The sequence below is a fragment of the Otolemur garnettii genome, unplaced genomic scaffold (genome assembly GCF_000181295.1).
Source record: "Otolemur garnettii isolate 467f Iridium unplaced genomic scaffold, OtoGar3 scaffold00043, whole genome shotgun sequence".
Classification (NCBI taxonomy): Eukaryota; Metazoa; Chordata; class Mammalia; order Primates; family Galagidae; genus Otolemur; species Otolemur garnettii.
In genome coordinates, this window is record NW_003852438.1 from 11,380,767 (window position 1) to 11,396,984 (window position 16,218).

Below are 16,218 nucleotides of genomic sequence, written 5' to 3' on the forward strand. Positions count from 1 at the left end.
AAAAAAAAAAAAAGACAAGAGAGAACACATGCTATATGATTCCATTTATACTAAATGCTCAGAATAGGCAAATCCACAGAGATAGAAGCAGAATGGTGGTTGCCAGGGCCTGGGGAGAGGCGGGCAGAGGAAGTGACTGCTTAATGGATATAGGGTCTTCTTTTCAGATGAAAATGGTTAGGGCTAGACAGAGGTGGTGAATTCATATTCACAACATGAATATACTAAATACTACTCAACTGTACGCTTTAAAATGGCTAATTTATGTTATGGAAATTTCACCTCAATTAAGTATATATTTAATGCCCTCCCGCCAATGCGCCTGTGGCCCTCCTGCCTCTAAAACATGGGCCTGGGTTGTGGTGCCGCCACCGCCACATGCATGCCTTAAAAAGACAGGAAGATGCAGAAGCCCATCCTCCCCCCACACACAGGGGTGTCTCAAAAATCCAACGAGATTAACTGAGGTGAAAATGCTCTGGAAGGCAGGAAGCTCTGGTGACACAAATGCTCACCAACAACACAAGTACGAACGCAGAGGCAGGGGGCATCTCTCCCCCACACCCCACTCTGGGCCCCAGCATAGGCTATGCCCCTGGGGGAGCCCTGGGAAGAGGATGCTGCCTCCTCTCTCCCTCCCAACTCAGGGATCTCCTGAAGCTTTGGCACAGCCCCTCCCTATCCCCTCATCACCCCACAGCCAGTCTTTACCCTCCCCCAGACTCTCCTCTCCAAGCACAAAGGGAAGGCAGGGAGCTGGAGTCCCTGAGAAAGGAGAAGGCAGGGGTGGGCACCAACTAGCAGGGTCCAGGCCAGAGTCATTCAAATCTCAGCTGGCTTTTCAGATGCATTTTAGCCCCACAGCTCCTGTCCAGGTCCACTCTAGCAGGAATAAGTCAACTTAAGGGAGGTGCACAGGCATACACACACACACACACACAAAGCACTCACCACACAGGGCCCCATGCTAAGGGCTTTCTGTGATGGCTCTTTTCATTCTTACAATACCCCTGTTAGTACCTGCTATAGTTGTCCCCATTTTGCAGAGAGAAGAACTGAGGCTAAAGAAAGAGGTCAATTCATATAGCTAGTGAGTCAAGAGTCTGGCCTTGTGCTTGAAACCTGACCTCCCACCACTGGCACACTGTGACAGCCCCTTGAACTGGATTGGGAAAGCACAGGGAAAAACCTTGGCCCTATCCCACAGAGCCTCAGCCAGTGGTAGCAACTTCCTGGATGAGAAGGGCAGTGCTGAAGCCAGCAACATCACTAGCCCCACAGCCACTGGCCCTGTCGCCTCTTCACCTCCTGGAAGGTCCCAACTGCCTGGAACCTCCAGTCCTCCGGGACTAAAGTGCTCCCGGGGAAATTCAGGTGAGCATCCCTGTTGCCTTCCCCCACGGGACATGAGAATCAAGGCTTGGAGATAACTGGCTCTCCTGCTGGATCCACAGATTTTCCCAGGTATGAATGAGAGCTTAGGGGTAAGGCCCACACCCAGGCGCAAATAACAAGACAGAGCAAGATTAGTGAGGGAGTGCTCCTCAAAAGGGCCAAGGAGTGAAATGCCAGATGAGAAGTAGAGGCCAGAGACCACCTAGGGATGGAGAAGGTGGGACTGGCTGGCACTGGGAGGAAATCTTGGTGGGCACCAAAAGTCCTGGTCTCTTCTGATACTAGAACCCCCTTAACAAAGAATGTCTGCTCTTGGGTCAAAGCCGTCAGTGGGCCAAGCTTGGTGGCTCACACCAGTAATCTTAGCACTCTGGGAGGCCAATAGAGGATAACTTGAGGTCAGGAATTCAAGACCAGCCTGAGCAACACAGCAAGACCCCATCTCTACAGAAAATTTAAAAATTAATCAGGTGTGGTGGTGCACATCTGTAGTACCAGCTACTTGGGAGGCTGAGGCAAGAGAATCGCTTGAGCCCAGGAGTTTGAGGCTGTGGTGAGCTATGATGACGCCACTGCACTCTAGCTTGGGCAACAAAGCAAGACCCTGCTCAACAACAAAGCTGGCAAGTGAGTTGCATTATTTATCCATTTAGTGAGAATACTAAACTCACTTCTCTTTCTTGCCTCATCAACCTCTGAATGTTACCCCTAAGCCCTCCAGTCCCTGTGGCCTTCTACCCTAGGGACAAAAGTCTGCTTTTAAGGTCTCTTTTCCCTTCCAACTCTTCCTTCTTCTCATCAGGCACTTGCTGGTCCTATGTCAGTCAAGCCTAGCTGGGGGCCCAGCCCCTCGGAGGGGCTCACCATGGAGCCTGCCAACTTGGGAAAGGTTCATAATTGGACCGAACTGCTGTCCTTCTTCAACCACACGCTGTCTGAGTGCCACGTGGAGCTGAGTGAGAACACCAAGCGAGTGGTCCTCTTTGTCCTCTACCTGGCCATGTTTGTGTTTGGGCTGGTGGAGAACCTCCTGGTGATATTTGTCAACTGGCGCTGCCGGAGCCGGGCAGGGCTGCTGAACCTCTATGTCCTCAATATGGCCATTGCAGACCTGGGCGTCATCCTGTCTCTGCCTGTGTGGATGCTGGAGGTCATGCTGGACTACACCTGGCTCTGGGGCAGCTTCTCCTGCCGCTTCTCTCACTACTTCTACTTCGCCAACATGCACAGCAGCATCTTCTTCCTGGCGTGCCTCAGCGTTGACCGCTATGTCACCCTCACCAACACCTCTCCCTCCTGGCAGCGGCACCAGCACCAAGGGCGGCGGGCCATGTGTGCGGGCATCTGGGTCCTCTCAGCCATCATCCCTCTTCTGGAGGTGGTCCACATGGAGCTGGTGGAGGGCCTGGAGCCCATGTGTCTCTTCATGGCACCCTTTGAAACCTACAGCATGTGGGCCCTGGTGGTGGCCCTGTCAACCACGATCCTGGGCTTCCTGCTGCCATTCCCTGTCATTGCAGTCTTCAACATGCTGACAGCCTGGCAGCTTTGGCGGCCAGGACAGCCCGAGGGCCGGCGCCACAGCCTGCTGGTGTGTGCCTACATAGCTGTCTTTGTCATCTGCTGGCTGCCCTACCACGTGACTCTGCTACTGCTCACACTGCACGGGACCCACATCTCCCTCCACTGCCACCTGGCCGACCTGATCTATTTCTTCTATGACATCATCGACTGTTTCTCCATGCTTCACTGCGTCCTCAATCCCATCCTCTACAACTTTCTCAGCCCGAGCTTCCGGGGCCGGCTGCTGAACGCCGTAGTCCAGTACCTTCCCAAGGACCAGGGCAGGGCAGGCACACGTGCTTCCTCTTCCTCCTCGTTCACCCAGCACTCCATCATCATCACCCAGGACTACCAGCCCACCACAGGCCCCCACCCCACCCACACCTGAACTAGGCAGCCTCTTTGCCTCCAAATGCCTCACCCATCTCTACTCCTCAACTTCTTATATCCAACTGAGGTAGATTCCAGGCTCCTCCACCAGTGATGCAAAAGGCTGGAGGCATAGGTGTAAGATGGGGGCAACAGGGAGAGGGTCAATTTTGAATATATCTTAAAACTCCAAAGTGGGGAGAAGGGGCAGGGAGGGGTAAGAACAGGTCCCTGGTGTTGTATTGTTTGTCTTGGTCCTTGTATTTAAAGGAGCCACACAGGAAGAAAAGGTGAAATAAATAATAAGAGACAGCCATGACTCTGGATCTCTGAAAAATCTGTACTCTGGCAGGAATGGGAGTGAGCAAAGGCTACAGAGGCGCTGGCAGAGGATGCTAGATGTGCTCATTTCACAAGTTACCCCAGCCAGCCGGAAAGAGCGAGCTCTGCAGGAACCTCACAAACCTCCCTCTTGTTTCTGTGTGCTTGTTGATCTTCCAGCTCACTGTGCAGGTTGTGGGAATAAAAGGCCAGAGGCCAAGGAACCAGGAGGGAGGCCTCAGCAGGATATGCCCTAGCTGTACATCCTCAGTGTCCTGATAAGCAGAGGGGATGGGGACAGGTCTGGGACAACACTCCGCAGCTGGGTTAGCAGGATGGCCTCTCCACCCTGCTCATCCAGGAAACACATATTCATTTCCTTGCCAACAACTTCTCCCCCTTGGCTATCCTGCTGCCCCCAAAGCACAGGCACTGTCCCAGTTAATGTCCTCCTAGCTGACCTCCTCCCGGACCTAGGACACTTTAGACTTCTAGGGAGGCACAGAGCTATCAGAAAGTGCCCCACCCCCCCAACTCCACCTTTTCCCACAGGAAAGTATCAAGGGACAGCCCTTCTTGGAGCAGACCTTGGGACAACAGTAGATGCTGACAGAGCTTTTTAACCTTCCCCTTTGACCACTGCATGGGATGGGGACGGGCAGAGTGGAAATGTCCCAATTCCGCTGTCATAGGTCAGTTCTCCCTGGCCAAGCTTTTCATAATCTTCCTGTCTGGCAATTTATGTTTAATACCACCTGTTCCATGGACAGGAAAAGTCCTCTTGTTAACAAGTAGACCTGGCTCGGCGCCTATAGCTCAACCGGCTAAGGCGCCAGCCACGTACACCTAAGGTGGCGGGTTCGAATCCCCAGCCCCCGCCAAACAACGATGGCTGCAACCAAAAAATAGCTGGGCGTTGTGGCGGGCGCCTGTGGTCCCAGCTACTTGGGAGGCGGAGGCAGGAGACTTGCTTGAGCCCAGGAGTTGGAGGTTGCTGTAATGCCATGGCACTCTGCCCAGGGGGACAGCTTGAGGCTCTGTCTCAAAAAAAAAAAAAAAAAAACAAGTAGACCTGCAAAAGGATCATTTATCAGTTTGGGAAACTAGCACCATGTCCATGAAGAAGTCAAGTAAAACCCTAAGAACAGGTTCTGGTGTCCAGCCTCCATGTCCATATCCTTGGCCTCTTAATCCTGCTTATAGAGTGAGGGGACTGTGGATGGGATCACCATCTCCTGTCCCACTCAAGTGCTCAGGGTCCCAGCGTTTACACTGGAGTAACTGTGCACATCCTGGATGCCACCTGCTCTGCTCCTCAGAGCCTGTGCTCGGCAGGTGCACTGAGCACTGCTACAGCCATGTCATGCCCAGGCCCTGCAGAAGTGTGGAGCGAAACCCACATCTGCCTGTCGCCTGCTCACAAGGCCCAGCCCTGAAAGGATTTATGCTATAGACAGCCGCCTGGTGGCACAGAACCAGTGTGGCTCGGGTCGTGGTGAGGGCTTAACCTAACAATGCAGAAATCTAATTTAAGACTTTCTTCTCTTGTCCCAAAATAGATACTAAGCCCTTCTTTGTCACATCCCAATTGCCACACAGGCCATTTTCCCAAGATCAGTTATCACCCTGCAGGACGAGTCCTTCCTTAGGGCCTCCCCACCATGGGAGGGGGAATGGAGGCTGGCTGTGCTGGCTGCACCAAGGTTGTTGCCACTGCATCTCCTCTGTGGGAACATGTGTATCAACCTCATGAAATCATGCCAAACCTTTGCCTCCTCCCTATTTGAGTCTTCCTCTCCCCTTACTTTCCTTCTGCTTTTCTGCACTCAAAAGACATGCTGCATCGCAGTGAACTGAATGTGCTGGCAAAACTGTAGCCAAACTCTCACTCAGGGAAGTCAGCGCAGCTGGACACCAGCAGAGTCCCACCATTCTCTCTGGGCTGACAGAAGATACCCTCAGGGATGTCCCCCTCAGAAGTTTGAATCTTTTACTGAATTTCCTACCAAGAAAACAAGTCAGTAAGTTAATCCTGGGGAATGCCAGCTACAGGAAAGGAAAATGAGCTGCCTGAAAGAACTTTGGCATCTGCTGGGCAGGAACGTGCCACTGAAAGGGTGCCAAGCCCAGATACCGTGAGCTCCAGGTGTGCGCATATTCATAGTAATAGGAAAAGAACTCTCATTTCAAATCTTTTTTTTATTCTAAATAAAAACCACACTTTGTGCTGAACAATGGAATATAAAAGAATCAGATGTACAACGATTTTAGACATCTACTATTTGGGAAAAAAGTTTACAAAATATACAAAACTTTACAGCAATAGATAGTAAACACTTAAATATCAGGAGGTCAGTACTTATTAATTTAATGGAAGGAGTTAGACATCAATAACTCTTCTCTGTTTCATAAGAGATTTTAGCTATTAAAGGCCAGGTGGGGGTTGGATGAGGGACAGGTTTTAAACAAACATCAAAATCAAAACAGTTTCATCTTCATTCTGATGCTAAATCTATGATGCTATGATGCAGAATTGCACTAAAGCCAGTGCCGTGCACCCTGCTTCCTGACTCCTGCTTCCTGACTCGGATTGGTGCAGGAGTTAAGGAAAAGGACACATGGGGCCCCCCAGATAGGCAGAGGGCACGTCACACAGTCCTCTTCCCATGCCAACAAAGTCAGTATCCATCTGTAAAGGGATTTAAATTTGCTTTGGAAGTGGTCTGGAGGGTAGGGAACAGGGCATAGCAGGAAGCCAGAAGAGGAAGAAAATTCATCAGGAGCAAAAGTTTGACTGAGAAAAAAGTATGTAAGCCCAAAGGTTTGTCCCAAAAACAAAGGGGAACTGACAGACCAAAACAGAAGTCATAGGAACTTTCACCCATCTCCTGGTTCTTAGGGGTTACCTGCTCCAATCTCCATCTCACCTTCTTTCTTCCCAACTAGCCATGAACTGTAGGGACTTCACAGTCTAAAAATTGAGGACCAAATACTAAGGTTGCAGCACCAGTGAGTCATCAATGGGTCATTGGGTGATGGGATACTGAACTCCTCCAGCCACACGCAGCCACCGCCGTTTATCCCTAGGGTGGCACACACCGTTTTCCCCTTAGGAAACAAGGTGGATATAGCCCTGCATTTGGTTTAATGCTCTATGATCGCCAGCTTGAAATTCTGAATACTCTGTGAACAAGAGGGCTCCACAACTGATGTTGCTGGTCCAGAGTACAGAACAAGAAAAGAGGGAAAGGGAGACAGAGGACATTCATGAGTCAAACAGAACTTCAGGGTGATAGGAGAGACAATACTCAACTGTGCTCCAGGAAAGAGGGGGCAACAGAAGCAAATGAGCAGAAGGTTGAAAAATTAAAACTGCAAAATCAAATGAGTACCTTCCCCAGGTGTCCTAGAACATCCTTTGCCATGACACAGCGTTTCAAGTAAAACAATTAAGAAAAGGCTAAGCTCGAGACAAAGGAAGCAAACGTGACATCAGAAGTGACCATGGGGGACACACAGAGGGACAGGGTTTGGTCAACAAGCCTCATGACATATCCTGTGACATATTTGTCGGGGACCTAATGGACCACCCTGACCAACCGCAGCCTTGGGGTATGGGGTTGCAGGGCTTTGTTTAGTGTTTCAAGGGCAAAATTTTAAGGGTCTGCTTTTTGGTTTACTGGCAAAAGGGAAAACTTCACAGTTTCAGGTTAAGTATACAGACCACCAGCATCCATGGTACTCTCTGTTAAGGAAAAGGGTTTCTCCAGTATATTTATGTACTTTCAGCTACCTGACTGGGTTCCAGAAATTACTGTTGCTCTCAAACCAGCCATTCAAAAATCAGTCCTCACCAACAGCCTGGGAGGGATTATTCATTCTGAAAAGTTTAGCAGACATCTGCTGGTCTGTTACACATTTCCTTCTTAGGTTTCTAATGGTCAGTGGAAGGAGGGAAAAGCCAGTCAGTAAGGAAAAGTCTCAACACTACTTTCTTGATGCGAAGGTCCTGAGGGGACACTGGTCAAACTGGATTTAGATGGGTCAAAGGGGAGGACCTTTAAACTGGCCACTGTGCAAGTCCTTTCATCTAACGGCCACCCCTCCAGATAGCCAAGCCATGTGCTTCAACTCTGTGGCTTTATCTCCAGGGCTGAGGAGAGGCAGCATGTCCAACGGATATGAGCCTTGCTTTGCCTATGTGCCTTAACACAGATAAGGACAGCTTCCCAAGTGTAAGGACGAGAAACTGTGCAAAAAGGTCCTTCAACGCAGTCTCTAATCTACTCCAAGATGGAAGGGGGAGGAAAGGCCACAAAATTTAACTGGCTCCAATTTTCTATCTAGAACTAGTACCCATTGCCTAAAGAGTTCCCTGGATTTATTATGCTAGAGGCTATCTGGAGAGGAAGAAAAGAATTTGCTTGTTTAAAAGGTATGACATGTTCTCCCCTAGTTTGACCCCTAATCCCCAAATCTCTGACTAGGACTGTCCCTCTGGAATATGGCTACTTGCTGGGGAGAAACTCATTTTCCTGAAGTCTTTTACCCTAAAGAGATGCTAGGTAATGCATATACAAAAACAAAACAAAAAAATAAATAAATATTAATGTCCAAAAAGGCTTTGTGAGTTAATTAGAACCGTTTGCTTGTGAAACAGCCCGGGTGCTGCTGAGTCCCACAGTAGTGTCAGGGCTGAAGCTGGGACTCCCAGAGCTTGCCTGAGCAGGGTGAGGTAGTATGAGCTGCTGAGGGGCCACCTCATGAATACGTGAGATTGAGGGTCTCTCCCTCAAGCCTTCTTTGGGAAAGACCCCCTAGAAAAACAACTAAGAATGGAGCCAACTGGCCTCGAGGACTAGGCAGACACATTCCCAGACACCTGGGGGCCTGAACCAGCTGCCATCCAACAGCACCCCCTAGAGGTGAAGCAACCACAGACCAGGATAAATTCCAGCAGGTCAAAGATGAGCTGCCAAAGCTCCCACACTGTCAGCACAAAGTAAACAACAGGTTACCTGACTGGGACAGTCAGAATGCACACCCTGCTACACACTGCCAGTTACTCAGGTCCTGTTAAACCTGAAAGGCTTTCATGGAGTCTTCTCCTCTACTCTAAGGGTTGAACTTTTCCAGGTGGGAGACTGGATATAAATTAAGGCAAGGCTGTTGCTGTCAGAGACATCCCCACCTCTCCACCAGGAAACTTGAGGCCAAAGGAAGTGGCCAAAATGACAGGTGACTACATCAAAGTGGCTCCCTGTCTTCTTTGCCCCATAGAGAAAGCCTGGTATCCTGGGTGATCATTCCATAATTTTCTTTGGAAACAAGAAGAGAAACCTCCTTTCCTATACATCCAGGCTGCCACTTCTGATGGCACTACAGGACACCCCTTCTGGCTGGCAAGGATTCGTCCCAAAGCTTTCTAACTTAAAAAGAAAGCTTTGTTTCCAGTTTGGATCTAGCTGCCAAAAGATGTTCCATGATCAAGCAGCAGATTAGGGCCATGGAGCAAGCAAGCACCTCCATCTCCATCTGACATCTTTTCCCTGCTGAGGACTGGCACTGGAACCTGAGGTGAGCTGCCCTGCTGACTGGCCTCTTCCGAATAACCACACTCCCAAAATCTTTCTCATAGCTGGCTGTCCCAGTTGGTGGCCTGGTGGCAATACCCACAGTGAAAATCTCTTCACCTCCTCGATTCAGTGAGGCTGTTGGTTGGATTCTTAGCAGCATAAAACCTATCAGTAAACTAAACTATAGAGGCTGGGGAAAGGGATCTAGGTTATACCAAGCTTGCCTAGATCCCAAAACCAGCTTCAAAATAATAAAAAAAAACAGCCCTTCATGGGCAGGAACAGGTATGGAGGTAAATGCAATAGGGCTGTTGCTTCTCAAAAAAAGTAACAGCTTATGTGCTATTTCTTCTTTTTTCTTCTTTAAACACAACACAAAAGAGAATTCCTAGCAAGGCAAAATCGTAACTTCAGCTGGGAAGGGACCAACAGTCATGAGAAAATCAATGTCCTGGCTACTGCTGGGTGCTCCCCTGGCTCTGCTGGCACCCAGTCAGCTGTCTGGGTTCTTTTCTGCCTCTTTGGAATGGATAATGTACATGAAGGTCTGCTCTATGGTGAAGTCGGGCGGGAGGCTGCCTTTGTGCACACCAACATGTTTGCTCATGAGGTTAAGGGTGGAACTGTAGTGGCCACAGACTGTGCAGCGGTACATAAGGGCCCCCGAGTGCGTCTTGAGGTGGCATTTGATGGTTGAGCGCCCTCGGAAGAACTTGTGGCATACCTTACACTGGTATGGCTTCTCACCCGTATGAATCCGCCGATGGTAGTTAAACTCACTGGTATGCGCAAACCGTTTGCCACAGACCTTGCAGCTATATTTGCTGTTCCCGGGTTGGCCCTGCAGAGCCAGCTCCTCACCCAGAAACTCCTCTGCTGGCAGCTTCCGCTTCTGGAGAGCTGGGTGCTGTAGCCCAAAACCAGGCCGTGTGTCAAGGCCACTGTTGCATTTGTGCTGGCTGACATGGTAGCGATAGGCAGCCTCTGACTTGAAGCTCTGGCTGCACAAATGGCAGCGGAAGAGGGCATCTTCCAGACTTTGGTGCACAGCCATGTGCTTCTCTAGAAGATGCCAGTCCACAAAGCTATTGGCACAGACAGAGCAGGAGAAGACTGAAATGCCAAGATGGGAGAGCGTGTGCCACATGAGGCTGCAGAGGTTAAGATGTCGCTGATCACAGACACTGCAGGCCTGGCCCTTCAAGTTTAGATGATCAAGGATATGGCCCCGGACCACATGGAAATCTTTGGCCAGTGCTTTTCCACAGGCAGCACATTTCAACTCTGGGGAGGGTGCCCCTGAAAACAGACCCAACTTCCCAGGCAAGGGATCATTGGGGTGGACTATGATGTTGTTCTCAAATATTCCATCTCGTCGGTGAAGGGTCAGCTGCCACTGGGTAAAGAATTTAGTTTCACACATGTCACAGGAGAAGAGGAAAATACCAATGTGGGACAAGACATGGGTCACCCGGGAGTTTCGGTCTTGGAAATGGGTCTCACAGACCTTGCAGTTGCCTGTCAGCAAGTCCACATGGTCCCGAGCATGCTGCCGGATCAGTTGAATGTTGGGCTCTAGAACTTTCTTGCACACCTGGCAGGGCATGGCTTTATTCTCCCGATTGTCATTCTCTCCAAAAGTCAGCTCATCCTCACTGTCATCACTCAGCTCAATCACCTCCTCAGTTGTGCCTATTTCCTCAGCAGGGTCTTCAAATTGCAAGTCATCATCCCCTAGGTCCTCTAGCTGTAGTTCATCCATCTGGCCAAAGCCAGCATCTTTGGAGTGGTCGCTATTGCTCAGACAGGAGTTGGTCCCAGTGGTAATGTCTATTGTATTGTCAGGGGTGAAGAAGCTGTTTTTACTGAAGTCTCCATTGCTTTGGACTTTGTATGGCTGGCAGGAGATCATGCTGGTCTGAATGCCTGTGCTGACAGTGCCTAGGACTGGCTGGGTCCCCACACTAGGGACAGATGTAAAAGGAGTAGGGGTATCATGGTCTTCTGTCTTTGGTGGCAGAGGTGGCTGTGGCAGAGGCAAGCTATGGTTAGTGTCACTGGCAACATTCCTCTCTTCCTCTTTACAGCTCCCTCCAGCATCACTGGGTAACACATAGTTTCTATCAGGACCAAAGTGTTCCCCACCACCCCGGAGTTCTCCAAGGGGATGAGAAGATTCTGCTGTAAGACAACTCAGGGTACTAGAGTGGCCCTCACTGGTGCTGGACAGGGGCTTGGCCACAGCAGTGCTCTCCAGGTCAGGAAAGGTAGAGTGACAGGCCTGGAGGAGGTCCTCCATTCCCAGACGCTCAGCCACCTCATAGATGACCCCAACATTAATCAGGTCAGTGAAGAGTTCTGATGTATAGACAAAGCTCAGAATCTTCTCAAAGTTGGCAGGGGTGATAAAGTCCACTACATAGGTCCTGGCAGCATCAAGCCCAGTATTTAGGAAGAGGTTCTGGAAGTAGCCAGCTGCGCAGGCCAGCACAGCCTTGTGGGCTGGGAAGGAGCGGCTCCCCACCACGATGGTGACGTCACACATGGTCTCTGAGAGCCGGCACTTGTTGAGTTCCTTTAGCAGGTTGTTGGGGTGGTTGGTGCTTTGCAGCTTGATCCTCATGCCCATCTTAGCAGCTCCTACGAAGTTACCTCCTTATTAGCACAGTTAATCTGTGGATAGCAAGAGAAAAAGATGAATGGCTAAACACATTTTCCCCTGCTCTGGAGTGTTTATTCTTAACACTTCCAAGCTCCTGGTAGGGAGCAGGACTGAACAGACGTGGAGAGCTGCTCCATTCAGAGTACTAGAGGCAAGGACACAATAAAAGACAAGACAATGACATCTCCCCCTGTATATACCCCAAACACAAAATCACAGTGACAAAACCCAAAGGACTGGGTGGCGCCTGTGGCTCAAAGGAGTAGGGCACCGGCCCCATATGCCAGAGGTGGTGGGTTCAAACCCAGCCTCAGCCAAAAACTGCAAAAAAAAAAAAAAACCAAAGGACTGAAAACAATCTGTCAGCTTGGTCTTAAGAATCTGTAAGAGAGTTTATGTGGCCTTGTTGGACAGAAGTTAGTGCCCAGCCAGGGGCATTCCCTAGGACACTACTTATACTTCACAACCAGAGCAACTGGCTCAGGTTTTTCTCATATTAATTTCCTCCTAAACACAAGCTTTCCTGTCTCACACAGTGTACTGTCTTCCTTCACAATGCCAAATGCCACCCACATACTTGAGCACAATTATCAAAGCTCCATTAGCTACAGAGGAAAAGATAAGGGCACTCTATCTTTTAGTTTTCTGTCATTGCTGTGTCCTCTCAGCCCCTAAATAAATGTCTAAATAAATCTCCCTGTCTTGAATTTCCAGTCTCTTTCTATCCAAACTACACCCTGCTCTCTGGCTTTTCTACAACCCTGCCACCCACCAACCTGCTGTCACAGAATCCCCTGTATTCTGTGGATGAAGTCAAAACACTCAGAACCCAAAGAAGTAAAGCAAAGTAAACCATAGTGGCTAGCATTTAATATTACTTGATTACGTTTTATTCCTTTGCCACCTTTTTCAGGATTTATGCTTATATTGACCCTGTATGAACAGACAGACTTGCTGCCAGGAGACAGACATCTGACCGCACAGGTAAGGGTCCTTTGTAGAGGCTTTTCCAAACACTTTACCCCGTTCCCCTGCAGTCCTGAAAAAGAGGAGCTCGTTGCATTCTTGCTCAGTCTCACGACTCGCCTAAGCAACGAAGCCCCTTCCTCCATCTCGCCAGATTCCAGCAACACTTCCCAACTTTTTCTGGGGCCCAGGAAGCTTCTGAATATTGCTGGGTACCAGCCAAGGGTCTCCCGGGCCCCGGTGGCCACCCATCAACGGTAGGCGGGTCGGGGCACGGGTCAGCCTGAGCCAGTGAGAGGGTGGTAAGGGGGTGGAAACTTCCGGACGCCCCAACAATCCGGTGGCGCCCCCCTACCCAGGCCCGAGAGGCCAATCCAAGAAGGAAAGGCGTTGGGCGGTCTGGGGCGCGCCATCCGAGGACACCTAGCGCCGGGGCCCTCCGCGAGCAGCGCAGGGCTCGCCCGGGCGACCTGACGGGTGCGCGGGGCTGGCCAGGGGCGGAGGAAGGGGCGGCTGGGGCGGCCGAGCGCGCGGGCGGGCGGGGGTGATGGCCGGTCGGCTGAGGGGAGCAGGCAGGAGGGGGCCCTCCCAGAGAAAGCCCGGGCTGGGGTCGGGCCTCGGCCGGGGGCAGCCCTCGGCCGGCCGCGCTTACCCGGCTCAGCGCGGCCCCGAGCACCATCGCCGCCGCCGCCTCACACAAAGGCCCCGGCCCTCCGTGCCCGGCCCGAAGAGAAGGCGGCGCCGCTGGCCGCGGCCAGACTCTCCATCCGCCGCGCGGCTCGCGGCCCGGGCCCCGGCCTCCCCCGCCGCCCGTCCCGCAGCGCCCCCCGTCGTCCCGGAGGAGGCAGCGCCCCCCACGGCGAAGCCGCTGAGCCGCGCGGGGCGTCCCCAGCCCAAGACCTGGGTTGGCCCAGCGCTGACCCTGCGCGGAGCACCTGTCCTTCCAAGTCTTGCGTCCAGAGGGTGGAAACACCTCTCCAGACTCTCGTGGCCTCCCCTGCTCTGCCTTCCAAAAGCTTCTCAGATCACCCGCCGTTGCTGTTTTTCACAAAAAGTTTTAAGATTAATGACTTTCCTGAACTCAGGGATCTGTGACTTTACACACGACTGTATCTTAACTCTTACCACCTTTCCTGGCACAGACAATAAGAGCTTAATTAATAAGCCTGTTTGAATGAATTGAGGGCAGACCAGTAGGGAAGCCTTCTGATAATCCACCGCTCCCTTCGAGATGGCCAAATGAAGGAAGTCACAGGACCCCACAGGATCCTACCTCTTTCTAGAACTCTGCCTCCCTACCTTTCTCCCAATTCATCTTTTCCAATTCTCCTGCCCAAGAACTGTCATCAAACCCAAGCCACCTACCCGGCCTGCCGTGACCCCACCCCTGACCCAAAGTCATTATGAGTCTTGGTCATGTTCCCAACTGAAAGGGGCTCCTCCACCTCTCACTGCAGCCAAACAGAGACAGGAAGGGTGCAGGCAAGCTTTAATGACAGAAAAGCCAGCAAATCTGGACAAGAGCCAGAGTTGTCTCCCAAATCTTTTCCACGTTGGTTACAAACACAGCAGTTTTTATAGAGTTACAAAGAAAAAGGCATCTAGAGAATTACAACTCAATCAAAAACTTAATCTACAGCAACATCTGAGTAGTCTTTACTAACAACGGAACACTATCTTTTCCCTCCCAGTGCTGTCATGCCCTAGGATTGTTTGCTCAGTTCCTTAAGATATCCATCTTTATGCCTGGGTCTGAGAGTTGGGATGTCAAGGAAAGAGAATATTGTCTAAGCAAAGTGGGGAAGACGGTGTGTGTATCCCATAATCTGTTAATTTTAAACTACTCTTAACTGACTTCACTTTTCTATTTCTCAAAGAAATAGGAGCACCTCTCCTTCCGTGCCCTGCGACTGGAGGGTAGAAACACCTCTCCAGACTCCCCAGGAGGGGAGGCCATGACTCTCAGGGAGAGTCACCCCATTCTCCCTCCTCACCACAGAGGGGGCCCTCAGGCTCCAGGGACCTTCAGTATCACCCTTTCTCCTGTTCCTTCCCCTTCTCTCCCATCCCTTCCCCTACTCTTCCATACCACCCCTTCCTCTCCTGTCCCATTCTCTCTGTCCCATCCCCTCTTCTCCCATCCTCTCCTCTCCCATCCCTTCCTCTCTCTCCTCCCTCACTTCTAATCCATTCCATCCGCTACCTGCCAACAGCACCCTCACAAATCCCTGGGATAGGCACATAGTGGGTTCCTTAATGGATAAACGGGAAGGAGGAGACACACAGGATGTTGCCAACTGATCTAAGCCAATTTGGCCATTCAGCGATTTTCAGTTCTCATGATGAATTTGGGAGATTTGTGTGTACTGGGAAAAAGCACTCCACCAAATGCTGCCAAACATGTCTGTTTATTAGCTAGGAGACACAAAAACAGCCTTAGGACCTATTCTTTCAGTTGGAGGGCAAGGTATCTCACTTTGCTATCTAGTGACACAACGTTCCAATGGAAGGCCCATCTCTGGGAGTCTGGTAACCAAGTCCCCCTGAAGTGGAACATGCCACACCAGGCTCTAGAACTCCAGCATGACTTTCCAGCAGGTTCCAGAACTCCAGCATGACTCAGGGCTTGCAAGGGCCTTGGCCTGTTCAATCTTTCTAATCAATCACCTCGGCCAACTGGGAAGTGCTGACCCAGTAAACTTCATGAGCTAACCAACCACCCACCACACAGTCATGATCACACCAGACACAAAGCTAAATGGAGAAGAAAGGGCTGGGAATGTAGTTGCCCTGTAGTTGGTCAGGTCTCCTTAAGGTATCAACCTCTTTACAATGAACAGGAAGGAGAGGATCCAGAGCTCTTCACATACTCTCCAAGGACAAAAACAGGAATCTGATTTAAAATTTGTCTTCATTTTCCCTGGAGTCCCCAGTACTGCAGTTTTTATCAGTCCCACCAGAGAGCAACCTTTCTGTACTTATGCTCTTCCTTGGCAAAGCAGCTGCCTCATCTCAGTGTATGTGCCTGACCCACCAAGTCAGAACCAACTCTTGAAGATTTCATTTTCCACATAAATTCCTCAGACTCAGCAAAATGTCACCACTTAAAAACACTATAGATAGATAATTTTGAAAAGTCAAAGAGATGACTCACTGGAGAGAGACTGCCAGATCTGGGGTGGGAGCATTCTTTGACCTCTGGCTATAAAGCTGACACCGGTGGTGAACTCTGCCTCCTCTCCCTGCCTGCCCCCACCATATATACCTGTCCGGCCAAAGGGGCCCCAGTCAGGTTCTAGGAAGACAGAACTTTCACTGAAATGCAAGAACTGAAGGAAGTTGCCTTTTGTTTAGTGGCCCTGTCTT

General features: G+C 50.6%; 2 protein-coding genes across 2 annotated transcripts; one reads left to right on the forward strand and one right to left on the reverse strand.

The window, feature by feature from the left end:
• The first annotated feature begins 2,159 nt into the window (after nucleotides 1–2,159).
• Nucleotides 2,160–3,621, forward strand: GPR182 (G protein-coupled receptor 182). Its single transcript, XM_003790682.3, has one exon. The coding sequence runs from the start codon at nucleotides 2,213–2,215 to the stop codon at nucleotides 3,344–3,346; it is 1,134 nt and encodes a 377-aa protein (XP_003790730.1). The 5' UTR covers nucleotides 2,160–2,212; the 3' UTR covers nucleotides 3,347–3,621.
• A 2,214-nt stretch (nucleotides 3,622–5,835) lies between these two features.
• Nucleotides 5,836–13,617, reverse strand: ZBTB39 (zinc finger and BTB domain containing 39). The gene is made up of 2 exons (XM_003790545.3): nucleotides 13,505–13,617; nucleotides 5,836–11,897 (listed from the first exon to the last, which is right to left on the reverse strand). The coding sequence occupies exon 2, from the start codon at nucleotides 11,851–11,853 to the stop codon at nucleotides 9,718–9,720; it is 2,136 nt and encodes a 711-aa protein (XP_003790593.1). The 5' UTR covers nucleotides 11,854–11,897; nucleotides 13,505–13,617; the 3' UTR covers nucleotides 5,836–9,717.
• Nucleotides 13,618–16,218: the final 2,601 nt, after the last annotated feature.